Source organism: Papilio polytes, unplaced genomic scaffold, assembly GCF_000836215.1.
Source record: "Papilio polytes unplaced genomic scaffold, Ppol_1.0 DF821511.1, whole genome shotgun sequence".
In the NCBI taxonomy this organism is placed as follows: domain Eukaryota; kingdom Metazoa; phylum Arthropoda; class Insecta; order Lepidoptera; family Papilionidae; genus Papilio; species Papilio polytes.
The window spans coordinates 2,351,686-2,365,470 of NW_013527693.1; the positions used below are offsets into that span (position 1 = coordinate 2,351,686).

General features: G+C 32.4%; 1 protein-coding gene across 1 annotated transcript in view; it reads right to left on the reverse strand.

Annotated features, from left to right (window-relative positions):
* LOC106108440 (clustered mitochondria protein homolog) overlaps positions 1-13,777 on the reverse strand; it is a 28,629-nt gene extending 14,852 nt beyond the window's left edge. The window contains exon 1 of the mRNA XM_013289606.1: positions 13,546-13,777. Coding sequence (XP_013145060.1) covers positions 13,546-13,666 — 121 coding nt within the window. The 5' untranslated portion in view covers positions 13,667-13,777. The remainder of the gene's footprint in view (positions 1-13,545) is intronic.
* Between the last annotated feature and the right edge of the window lie 8 nt (positions 13,778-13,785).

Genomic DNA, 13,785 nt, shown 5'->3' on the forward strand with positions numbered 1-13,785 from the left:
CACTATTTGACCGCATTTATTCTATCACAAGATGTAGTAGACTCTTGCGGCATTTCAGTAATTTTCTAGTAAAGCAATATGTCAGCGTAATAAAATTTATGCAGAGAAATAGCAATGCAATATCTTTGTTGACCTAATTTATAAAGGCGGAGTATATTTTGTCTTACGTATATGATAAGAGTGGCGCAACTACCGCGATCATTGTGTTGATAATAAACGTGCTCCGTCACTCGCTTTACGAACGAGTAATAAATATAATAGCACCAGCAAAAAAACCTCTAGTAGGAGGGAAGATATGCCGTATCTCAAGAAATGTTTGATTTTATCGTCGTCACAACGAGATAACAGACGTAAGCCCATGCCTCTAGATTAAATCAAAACTGATAACAAGCCGGTGACATGATTTTTTTTTCGAAGCGAGTATACTTTATCGTTCAGCGAACGTTCTCCAGTTTAACGGGAAAGGAATAGATAACAGAAAATTAGAATATTTATATAGTATTACAAATACTTAATCATTTACAAAATACCATATATTACAATGAGGATTCTTGAAATGTATTTCGTACCAAGCTTGCGCCAGAGTGTTTCTATGAATCTATGTGGACAGCCATTTGAAAGACTTCATCTGTGTCAGATCGTTTTACACTCTCGCATAAAGTAGAAGACGTAATAATTTTATTCTAGTTGTAATAACACCGAGCTGGGGTTTCAGGAATAGAAATCCGACAAGTGTAGCAATGAATAGCATTATTCACGTGGCGCCTCTAAACGGCTCCAATTTTTATTCGCTATTACTACATACTATTTTATGTTTCACATTTCCATATTGAACGACAAATAAAAGGTCCGGATGTATATTCGAGTATGCACATATACATTTGTATATTTATACCAGGATATACATCAGTCTCATACAACAAAAATTACGAATTGTTAGATTATTCGAGAAGTTCGTCCTATGCAAATGACCTTAAAATGCTTTTTTAACAGCATAGACATTGCGATAATCAAAGGAAGAAAACATATTAGAAGATGAATTATTTAAATGATTCAGAAACATAACGTGATAATCATACTACGTAACAACCAATGTTTATCGGCCACGCATTTGGTCTATGACCATTAGAATGATTTACAACTCTGAATAGTTTAGGACTCCACTATTCGTTGTCCTGATAATAATGCTCTTAGCTTTTAACAAATGTGTTATTGTAAGATTGTAGGCAATAAAAAGATTTAGAATTTGAGATAAAACTCGGTAAGCGGCGACGGCGTAACCAGCCACGGGTTCGATCAATGAATAATGCAGAGGGGTGCGTCGCGGCCGGCACACGGTGAATATTAAACTTATACTCACCGACTGTTACGAGTGCTTCCCTTGAACCTTATTGTATTGAATTCTGTTAAACGTGCGCGTTTTAATACAAATGAAACAAACGTCACGGACATTGATTTAGCCAATGACATCTTGGATTATTGACATTTTTTTAACACAATAACCATCAAAAACTTTTAGAACGCTGACAAGATATCACAAATTGTTTTTATTTAAATTAAATGGTCTACACATTTTTGTGCAAGGATAATAAAAATTATATTCCGATTATATTTGAACATTGGACCGGAAATTATTTTGCAAATGTAATCTAAAATTGGTTATAATCTTCAATCACACAAATTGCCAAAAAGGCCTTATACATGTATTTTAACTTTTTATTTTGTGTTATGATATCATTTACGCTTACGCAAGCTGCATTGTTAAGATAAACGCGTCTTGCATCATATCGTTATTCCTATCAATTTTGCTCTTATTTAAATAATCATCATACTTGTTAAGAACGACAAACATCTATTCGTGTATGTGTTAACCTGGAGGTCCAATTCTGAAACATCCATACTCTATGACGATGGTTTCTCAAGAGGATAACCTTTTTCGGCTTTAAATTCACTTATTTCAGAGCGCAGAGTATCATTACTAACGCCCTAAGTGTGTCATTATTTCCTATTGAATAAAATTAATGTCAATTTAACTAACGAGCGTTTTAATAAATCAAGTGTAACATAATTAAACTAACTGAAATGAATTGATATAAAGATCAAAATAGAAAACTTGTTTATATAACATTTCCGTTGAATCTGGGTGAAAATGTTATAATTTTACAGGCGTTTTACCATTTTTTATCTCGTGGTGTCTAGATTTATCTTAGTAACTAAACTGGCTAGTTGATTGTGTAAGATCATTTACTCTATAGTTGAACGAAGCCCTTAGAAGAAGTACGCAGTGGAGTGCAGTCGGCATGGCAACCGACCTCAATAACGTTGCGCAACGCACGCTCGCTCGGCCGCGGTGTTCTTGGCTTTTAGTTTCATTTGAGATCAACCTGAAGCCAATTCTGTAATACAATGAGATCTACCGATGCCAGATTTAAACTTATCGGAAGTATATAAACAATATGAATGCACTGTCATACGTAATATAATTTATGTAATTACCTAAGAATCTTAAAGGAGGCATACATAGGTCGCTGATTTATATCCGGCTAGAAGGACCAATATACTGTACATAGATCCTTCGAGCTAGTACTAATGTAATCAATTGTACATTGCAAAATTACATAAATAGTTGGCAAAGACCGTTCACGTACAAATACTTTTTCTGTTCTGTATCTTTGTCAACAATAGGCTACTTCTGGACATAGAATTTGCCCATACCTCACTTTTTAGTAGTATATCGTGTGCATTAAGTTAAGATTATAAGAAGGAAAGAAAGTCACGAGGCTAACTGTTTAAGATTCATGATTCCACGAGCGTGGTATTAGAAAACATACGAACTATATAAATTACAAAAAGCTACGTATCCCTCGGGAACCGCACATTTCTCTGGGATGAAGCTTATCTCATGTGCACTCCAGACTTTGTTTTATATCTGTGCCAAATTTCAATAAGATATGTTGAACCGTTGCAGAATGATCGAGTGAACATTAAAAAACTAAATTATTGAATCCGACGGGAACCGTAATTATTCCCGGGATAAAAAGTAGCCTATGTGTTCTTCCAGACTATGCTCTAAACCTGTGCCAAATTTCATGGAGATCCGTTCAGCCGTTTAGGCTATAAATGCTAACAAACAAACATCCATCCATCCATCCATCCATCCATCCATCCATCCATCTAAACTTTCGCATTTATAATATTAGTAAGAAGTAAGATTATCATTCGATCGATTAAAAAAAGTTTAAAAAGACAATGGGTGTAGGAGAGAAATCTATGTGCAAATGCGTACTGCCTGCTTACACCATTGTTTACTATTTAAGTCAACAATAGAGATTATAAACATGTCTTTCAATACATCTGATATCACCTCTAAAGTTTATAATTATTATTTCAGAGAATTTCCCTTATTTTAATTCAATGCTAATAAATATTGACCTCTAATATTTTCATGGTTGAATAAGCAAAGAATAGCATTTTTTTATGAATAAATTATATCTTTTGTTGCCATCAGAGACCTGAGTCCTTAGCAAGACGTCTAGATATCCAATCGCAATAAATTATTGTTTACAAATTCTGTTATACAGGTTATTATTAATAAGTTACGATATTCAATTCCTGTTTTATGTTATATATTTTAAACAATAAGAGTAAATAAAACTTACATGAATCAGATTATTATGCTTGGTTAATCATAATATACGTTGCATTATTTACAAGAACATTCAATACCTACTCTAGCTCTGGGCTTCCACTGAATAAATATGTATGCCTTCACATTCTCCTTGAAAGGATAGACGGATTTAGGACCTTCTTCTTTTGGGAAGACGGTTAAAAAAGAAGAACATAATAGGTTTATTTACAGATATAGCAATTAAATTGTTTAAACTATTGTGAGACATTACTTTAAGCGAGTGCGAGGCGCGACATGACCGCGAACAAAAGCTAAGTAATACTCGCCCTGAAGGACCCCGAAGGGTCTGAAACTAGTCGGTGCCGTCGCCGTAGGATAAAAAACGTGTGTTGAGCCGTTTTTAATTTTCGCTTTAGGTATTATAGCAGTGCGAAGGCTTGTGTGGTTACTTTCTTTACAGTTTACTTCCGAACACCGAGACCGGGGCTCAATTGCCGGGATCTGTGTTTTCACGCAGAGACATAATATTCGCACGCTGATCGTATTTCAAGTGTATAAGCGTTAACAGACATGGACATTAAACAAAGTGTATATTGTCTCTGTATATGGTGATAGGCTGACCTTTGCTACATTAATGAATGAATACACTTGATGTATAGATATAAATTATAATAGTTGCATTTAAACAACTTCAAATATTAAACGTAATCGAAACCGATGAACTTGTTTATAAATACGTTAAGATTTTTAGTAGACCGTGTCATACTTATATCCATAATCTCAACCTATGCTTCTAGGTTACAGGATGAGTTGGGTAGTCGTTGTATACAACGGTACAACCTTTTGTAAGTCTTAAGAAATGTTTTAAATATTTATGTAGTTATTAGTTTGGGAGGCGAGTTGCGAGAGTGCTAAGATTTGAGCATGCATAATGTAAGAGCAGAGATAACAGAGTGACATTTGTGTACGTGGCCTACATGCGCTATGTTATTAATTAACACGTCCGCTAACTGCGTCAAAAACATATTTGACCTACTACGACCTCTTTTCCTAATTCCTTTCACGCTTACATTCAATGAATGAACAACCAGAACTTACATACGACCCAAATATTATGAACAAACAAATATTAAAGAGTGAAAAACTTAACTGCACGTTTTCAAGATAAAACAATGCTATTTCTTGCATCTGTTTCCAATTATGGATTATTTTTTTCAGTTGTTGAATGGTTACTCAAACATCCAATATTTTTTTACAAAAATTCACACTAAGGGAATTCGTTTTTTACGCTCTTAACTATTTTAAGTGCGGCAGTAGAAATAACTTCTCCATACCATCTTTTAAGCCTTTGACTTGTCGACTTATTAAGGTAAATTTTCTGTTACGGACAAGACATCAAGACAACCAAAAATATATCTTTTACTAAACAATAACATCTCATTCATGATCATTCATTCACGGGAGAGAGGACAAATTTTATGTCATACAATTACTGCCATATTCCATTTACGCAACAAGTTTTATGACCAATTCTACGTATACTTTCTTTATTAATGTTTAATATGACTTTATTAGTGAAAACAGACTATGACGGTCTTTGTTAAATATATACGGAACAAATATTCGTTGTGTCTATGTTGGCATAACATTATTTTGTTGTTAAAAGGAACGTACCCAGCATATGGCTACAACCATGAATGCATAAATATCTTCAGATATTCATAATCCCTAGGTTTCGGGTCAAAGTCCTTTCTTTGTATTTTTATCGATTCTTAATCGATTGTTAATCAGATATCGTAAATAAAGAAAAAAAAATACGCTAGATTAAGTTACCTACAAGAATAGATAGATGTTTGTACACACATACATACAGATCTATTTAAAATAAGACTTATAACGAAAGTACATATGAAATATATTATAATTGAAGATATGAAGGCGATTATTTTTACCAACATATCTGACAGATAATGATTGTAGAAAAACAATCGTTTTGTATTCTCCTATTTAGCAAACGGCTAGGTCTAGTATGTAGAACAGATCCCCTGCGACTTTGCCCTCGTTTATACACTAACTATTCTAATTTTACAATTAACTAGCGGCCAGCAACAACCGGTTCGAACCCAAAATCTCAAGTCAAACATACGCGAGGTTAGAAATTTTTACATAAATTGGACAGTCACGACAATGACATATTCCGTAAGTTGACGTATTTCAACACCTACACCCTAATGCTTGAGTTACACATTAACGACATGCCCTGAAAGACGACAAAGATCACAAAAATATTTCTCAAAATGGGCCGTTCGACAAACCTATATGTTACTTTCAAGAAATAAAATGCGATCATGACCTAGATCTATTAAGGGCCATGAAGCAATCAACTATTACAAATAGAGGATTTTTTGGTCTAACATTTCAGACGAAAACTTTTACAGCATTAGGTCTATAAACCAGAAATAACAGTAACCAATGTTTGTAATAACTGAATACTTATTCATTGCTTGTAATTCGGTCCACAAGTTACCAACGAACTATTCGTTAGAAAAGTAATTTGTACGGTATCTACCAAAATTTCTAATGAGATATGTTCATATATATTTATAAACAAGAGACAACCACTAGAAATTACGTATTACGTATTAAAATAACATCAGGTACAAATAAAATAATAGATCATATTGAAGAAGTAAGAGGTTTTCTCATTCAATAGTTAAGATCGTGTAAATTTTAAATCATCAAAGCCAAGAACTGCACAAAATGAATCACGCTTTATATCACTATTCCCGCATGCTCCAAATAACAAACGTAAAAAAAAAAACATTTCGAACTAACAAATAACATTCAAACAAATTGTTATGTCGTGATTTAACGTCAAAATATATTCTACAATCGTAACATTATTTCGTTTTCTTATTTATCTAGCATCTTGTCTGTATAATTAATCGGTTCATTCTCATATCGTTTCTTTTCTCAGTTGCATTACCGAATGGTCGCGTTAACAAACACGTAGGTATCAAGTCGATAGTCAGTTTCCACTGCCTCTCCGCTTAGCATCCCTCTCTTTCTCTTAAAAAATAGAGATAACAATATGTTTTATACAGCGGTGAGGACTATGAGAACCCACGGTTACAGTCTCGCGATGCTTTATATCGTAAAATAATATATCCGCCATTCGACTGTTCGTTTCAACTAACCTAATTTTCCTCACTAATGCTGCGAGTCAATCAACAGCATGCATTTCGATTCAACGTTAATTTGAACAATAAATAAATAGAGATGGACAGAAAGACGGTTTGTTTTTTACAACGGATAAAACTTTCCAGTTTGTCTATACCAGATAGTTTCTGAACGTTTAGAGGACAAATTTATAAACATTTGTTTTTTACTCACACGAGTTATTATTTAATTTTATACAAATCTGTGTGACGTTTTTAATAGCTAGTCGATTAACGTCCAAAGGTCGATTCATTCATCAATGAACGAGTGAATCTTAATCAAGGTTCAGTTATAAATATAAACTCTTGTAATATAAACATAAGGAATATCAAGTTGGTTTTTGTTTTCATCTTAAAGCTTGATTTTATTAACATTTGTCATTGTAATCTTACTAATTACACTCTTGTAACAATTAAAAATATTCAGATTCCGGGATTTTGACCTAATTAGCAACCCATACATGGAATATATCAAAATTATTATAATTATTTGTTTTAATATATAACTGTGTTCCCCTAACTTAGGGTAGGCTCCGAGCTCCCCAGTGCGGACATCTGGTGATGATGATGACAATATATGACTCATAATGATAAGAAAATACAGGAAACAGTCGCGTTTGGCGTAGAAATACACTTTGGCTAAGTATCATCAGCATCGAAAACCTATTTCGCGATACAAATACAAATATGTATTTAGATATAGGGAGAGATTTGCTAAGCTGACGGCCAACCTTCATTAGTGAAGAGGCACAAGAAGAATGTATTATTTGTATAAATGAGTAAATTTATTAAAGACCAATTAATTTTGTAGGGTGCCATAGTTGCTGAAATTGTATACCTAAGTTGAAGAATTCAAATGTAGACAGTCTACGTATGGTTTTGTATTTCAAAACCTTCAGTGTCATCGCAGTGTCATATCTACGTGTGTACAGTGTCACTAACTACGTATACCAAGTTACATGACACGTTATGAGTTAAGAATGTATAAAGTTAATAACTTTTTATTAGAAATAATGAAAATTTCTACATTTTTCAATCAATGCCAAAACTATAAAGGTGTTTTATTTCGGTAATATCGATACAAATATATGATGATTTGGTCACATTAGTTAGAACAGTAGAATTCGGTTCTATAGTTAAATTTAATGTAAATGTTTGACAGACTTTAGAGTTTCCTATAGTTTCATTTTAGTATTTTACAGTGTTTAAAATTGACGATACAATGTCTGGGTTTAATAAGTCTATGATTGTCAAACTTCATACTAAACTAATCATACTAATATTATTAATGCGAAAGTTTAGATGGATGGATGAATGTTTGCTAAAGTGTGTAGCCTAAACGGCTGAACGGATCTGGAAGAACACATAGGCGTCATATGTTTTTATAATTTCACGCGGACGGAGTCGCAGGCAAAAGTTAGTGGTATAAAAATAACATTGTTAAGATCGAATAGGTGTAATTTCTCATTTTTATTGATTTCCACTACATACTTATTCTTATTCTACAAATAAATTGCTAAATTAAAATGTATTGATAACCAAACCATTTTATATACTTTCCCGCCTTTTTATCGTTCGACACAAGTGTGCATATACATAAACATGTTAACCTAGCTTCATTTCAGGTGCTAAATAATATACGTTCTATCGAATACTTAATCAAACTCACACGCTCGCAAACACATGTCAGTAAAAACCTCTAGTAGAGGAAATATAAAATTCTTATCTTACGTGTAGAAATCACAACGTTATCAGGTGTGGGTAAACTATAAAGGATCAATCAGAGCTGTCAACTGAATTAGGTTTTTTCTTTAAAATTTTGTCGTACATTGTCACTGTGAATATATTTTATACCACACTAGCTGTTCGAGTGCGGCTTCATCCGCATGAAATTATAAAAACTTTATTTTATTGTTTACATTTGTCAAATTTTCAATTGCAAATGTTAAAATGACATGACTATGACAAACCATGTCAACCTTGCTTCCTTGATGTTGGCAACAACTTATGGTCTCTTTCCCACATTAGGGTTTTTATTCAAAATGTTTACCCTCTTAGTTAATGGTGTGAAAATATGTAGCCTAAAGCGTGACGTAAGTGTAGGGCTTTTTATTAAACAAAGAATTATTCAAAAATATGCTGTAATTGCTGACATCTTAGGCAACAAAGAAGTGTGTGTTTACGCTTTATTATAATAGTATAGATAGACGTAGAAGTTACAATGAAACTTATTAATAGAATTAAAAGGACGTTAGCCTAAAAATACAACAGTGATTACATCGATGTATTAAAATTTCTCATTAATTTATTACGAGTTTTTAACGACTATTATAAGACAATAATTACCGTTAAAGAATTTATAACATTTAGCGATGTCATTCATATATTTTTATGACTAGAAACTATAAACGTTCACTGAAAAATCGGTAATTCTGGTATACAGCCTGGTTCCTACAACCACTACGGTACTAAATTTTATCGTGTATTGCTTTTGCACGTTGTAAATATTCCCTTGCTTGTCGGAATATAAATAAAACACGAGATAGTAAACTATATCTTCACTAGCAATCTAACTTCTCTTCTGCTATACCCATATCCTTCCTCGTGAAATCTTCGTTCCTCCTTTTGAATGTTTTACACAATAAACAATAAAAGATGTATATACTCGTGTATCAGCTAGTAGGTAAAAGGGAAGCCCGCCGTATGTCTAGACGGCCAAGGCTCAAAGGATATGTGGTAAATTAAGTTAGGTGTTATATTCACAATTCATAGTTGCTTGGAAACCTTAATATTCGATTTACCGTATTGAAAGTCCTGTTATTGCGGAGAGAATAACGTTTTTTTTTTCAGTTCCATTCAAATAAATCGATTGCCTATTTTAACCGATTTTAACCGACTTCAAAAAGGAAGAGGAAGAAATTCGCCTGTTTTTTTTAATGTACGTGTACGTTACGGAAGATTATGCTGATAAAAGAATTGTACCAAAAAACCGGTTCAAGTCAGATTTAATAATGACGATAGCAATCCAACGCTCATTGTGATAAAAAATATATTCGTGAATAATGTCATCTTTAGATTTGCAAGTAAAGTCCGTAATCGGGGAAGATTTCGCGATATATAGCAACGAATACATACCTATTAACACGAGTTACATAAGAAAATTATTTTTATTTTACATACAAGACAGAAGTTCTTTGTTATGTGATTAGAAATAAGATAACCCTCTTGAATAACAGAAGTCAAACATCAAGGACATAAAAACGATGTTAATTTATGAAAACTCACACACCTACGTGAAGAATAAAGGGGATAATAACAAAAAATAATTAAACGTATGAAAACATTATCATCAGGGTACAGAATACGTCGCTTGTACGCTGGCAATATCCCAAGACTATTGTCGATGTGCCGGCGGGGACAAAGTACCATGGTGGTACGAAGTCAACGGCCTAGACTGGCTACTTCTAAAACGGCAATTAATTTAATTTCCCTGATCATTAATACTAATATTCAGCTGATAAGACCGACCACATAACCCCGTAACGTCAACCGAAAACCTTATGCAAATCGTTATTTTTGCACGGTGTGCGTAGTGATAGCGACGGATTATAATGTGTGCAATTAAATTTTGGTTATATTTTTTTTTCTTCAATTATCAACTATAGAAATACACACTTTCCGCTAACCACAAAGCTATATGAATAATTACCGAGATTAATTTAAATACATGCAAAGAGATTTTTTTGCAATAGCACATTAAGTCGCAATGCTATTCAAAATTGACTAATTGAATGCAAATTATTAACTTTTTCACACGTTTCATCGTTTTCTCGTACATATATTTGTAAGATTTGACCCCCCGCTATTATTTACATCAATCATGTCTTGACAGTGTTGAGGGAATAGCATCCGCCATGTGGTGCCAAGTCGTTGGACTGTCAATTAGTTCGTCACGGGGGAACACATTTGTTCTAATACAGTACTGTTATTTCAGTTTTTCAATTACCCAGATATTACCAAACTTCTTTTTCTCGTAAAAAAAATTAGTGGTATACTTCTGAACTTTATTTCCTACCGTTGGCGTCGCCAAGAGGGGAGGAAGCTGTCTCGCCCTTAGATTATGCCGTAAAACACATAAAAAACATACAGACGATTTAAGTAACTCCTTCTTTTGGGAAGTCGGTCAAAAATCGAGACGACCGAGCTTAAATAATCTGCTAGCAACAACAATGTTTCCAAACATATTACAGTCTCCATATATATATCACAAGAATAAACGCCCTCTACGTGATAATCAAGTAATTGGTCGACTAAGCACAAGTGAATTATAAAATACCTTACATTTTAGTATATTTAGTTGAAACCGGTAATAGATAAGTATACCTTTGGCGGTTATCGTAATAATGTAAAATATAAATAACGATTAGGGTGCGACAATCGTACGTGCAAAGTTTATACAGACTTGCGTCGGTAGAATCGACGATAGGTAACCGATTTCAATTTACCTAAATGAGATAAAGTGAAAGATTTTCATTCTGCTTTGAATGTGCTTTTTGAACATGAGAAAATTAGTTTTATATATGTACCAATTTTGGATATATTAAACTGTTGTAGAATTATCGAGTAAACATCAAAAAAAAATTAATGCATCCCAGAACCGTAACTATTTCCGTGATCGAAACTAGCCTATGTGCTCTTCCAAACTATCGTCTTCATCTATGCCAAATATCCTTCGAGATCTGTTCAGCAGTTTAGTTCACAAATTCTAACAAACATTCATCCATCTTAACTTTTGTATTTATAATTTTATAAAGTGGGTTATGTGCCATTTTTCCAATAGACATTTACCTACTGTGGAGATGCAATCAGGGATCACCACTTTCTTTAATAAATTGATGTTACAAGCATAGGCAAGTTACATTTGATTGCATCATCATTTAACACATTTGACAATCTTTCGAATGCAACATCATTAGACACTCTATAAAGTAAAATTACTTTACTCAGTTTCTGCGTCACATATCATAAAAATAATCTATGAAGATTTAGATAACTTTTTACAGCACTGTCAAATACTTTTGCACTTAACTACAATTTGCATAAAACGGGCCAGTATTCATAACTTCCGGAGAATATATACAAATATTTAAAATTTTAGCAATGCTATTCATCTTATTGTTGACATTAGTTACTTCATAAAATAACTACTAAATATTATCAACACACAATTCTTAATGTTGGTCAGAAATGTTGGTAAAACAATAGAAGCCATTTGAAAATATTATATTAAACAATAAAATTCTTTACTTATATCTGTTTGTCCTAAATAAATAATATGCACTTTATGATAACCCAAGTAAAGAACAAGATGAGGTCAATTAGTGAATTACATGTTAACTTTGTACATTTAACATTCTCATTCCCTATTTGTTTTTAAAATTACATACATCTTCATCTAGGTCATTTATTGTCGTGGTAATGAAGCTTTTAAAAACATTTATTCATATATAAAAATTTGATTGTGCACTCCTGATGCATTGATTTGCATTGATGAATGTCTTAAGTAACACTATTGACTAAAAGGCCAATTTTCTAAAATCATAAAATATGATATGTATAAAGAATAATTTTTATCAACACTTTTTAAAACAAGTTGACAAAAAATTATGACCTAATAAGTTCCCAAGAAAAATTGGCAGAGAAATGGAAACATTGTGTGAGATGTTAATTACACTGAATTTTAACTGTGATATCTCCTGTACCACACATTGTCTCTTTCTTCTCAAAAGAGAATGAAAGGAATGTCAATATTGTTGTAACACAGCATGACACCAGTGGAAACTCACAATGAAATAGCATACTCTCCAAGTAAGAAAATAAGTTTAATTTTTAACAAGAATCTAATAAGAAAATTACAATTATACTAATAACATTGTATTTTTTAAATTAGAACAGTTTTTTTATTTATTGAGTAAAATAATTAAATGTCACCTACATTTAATTACCTTCAGAATTAGTTGTGTTATTTTTTTACTAATAAAAATTTGGTATTAATGTAATATAAAATATTGGAAATTCAAAAAAATGTAATAAAAAACCATGTGATGTCATAACAGTTTGATTAATTGAATTATAAATCACATTTAATTAGATTTAAAAAAACATGATTTATTATTTTCGTTTCTTGTTTAATAAATTGAAGAGACATACAAAATTACTTGTTTGGTTTTTTAGTTTAATCATTGACAGTTGAAAGTCCATGATAAGAGGGGTTTTAATTTTTATTTAAGACAAACCTTTATTCTTATAGGTTAATTTGCAAATGCAATTATAATTATTTGTCCTCCTATAATACTACTTCTTTATGTTTTAATACCACACAAATGGAATCATGCAATAGATAGAATAGTTGTGTAATAAATTTTAATTTCAAGCAATTACTATTCTATAATTACGTTAACATCTTTTTACCTTGAATGATGTATTGTTTTATCTAATATTTGTTGTTTCGATACTTTTATACATTATTAAAGGTAATAAATTGATATTAGACGAAAAAATAACAAATTGAAGTCACATGTTTTAATAACAGTCACATGACTGCAATGCAGTCCATGCAGGTTTTAAAATTAAATATTTTTTTACTTAGATCAATTGCTCAATGTTACATAACTGAGGACATGACCATTCAAACCTTACCTTTGTTAACATTTTCGCTGCCACTTTTTTCATTCACATTGCTAGTACCTTGACATTTTTTCACTTTTTGGGAAGTATGTTTCGATACATTATCGTCATTCACTTCACTACCGGGAGCCATAACAACACGAGAAATTAATCCGGCACTGACTGACCGCGACGAGCACGGTACCACACTCACTCAGCTGAAAAATACATGCGGTGCAGTTAAGGTTCAATTTTCTTTAACATATCCAAAAG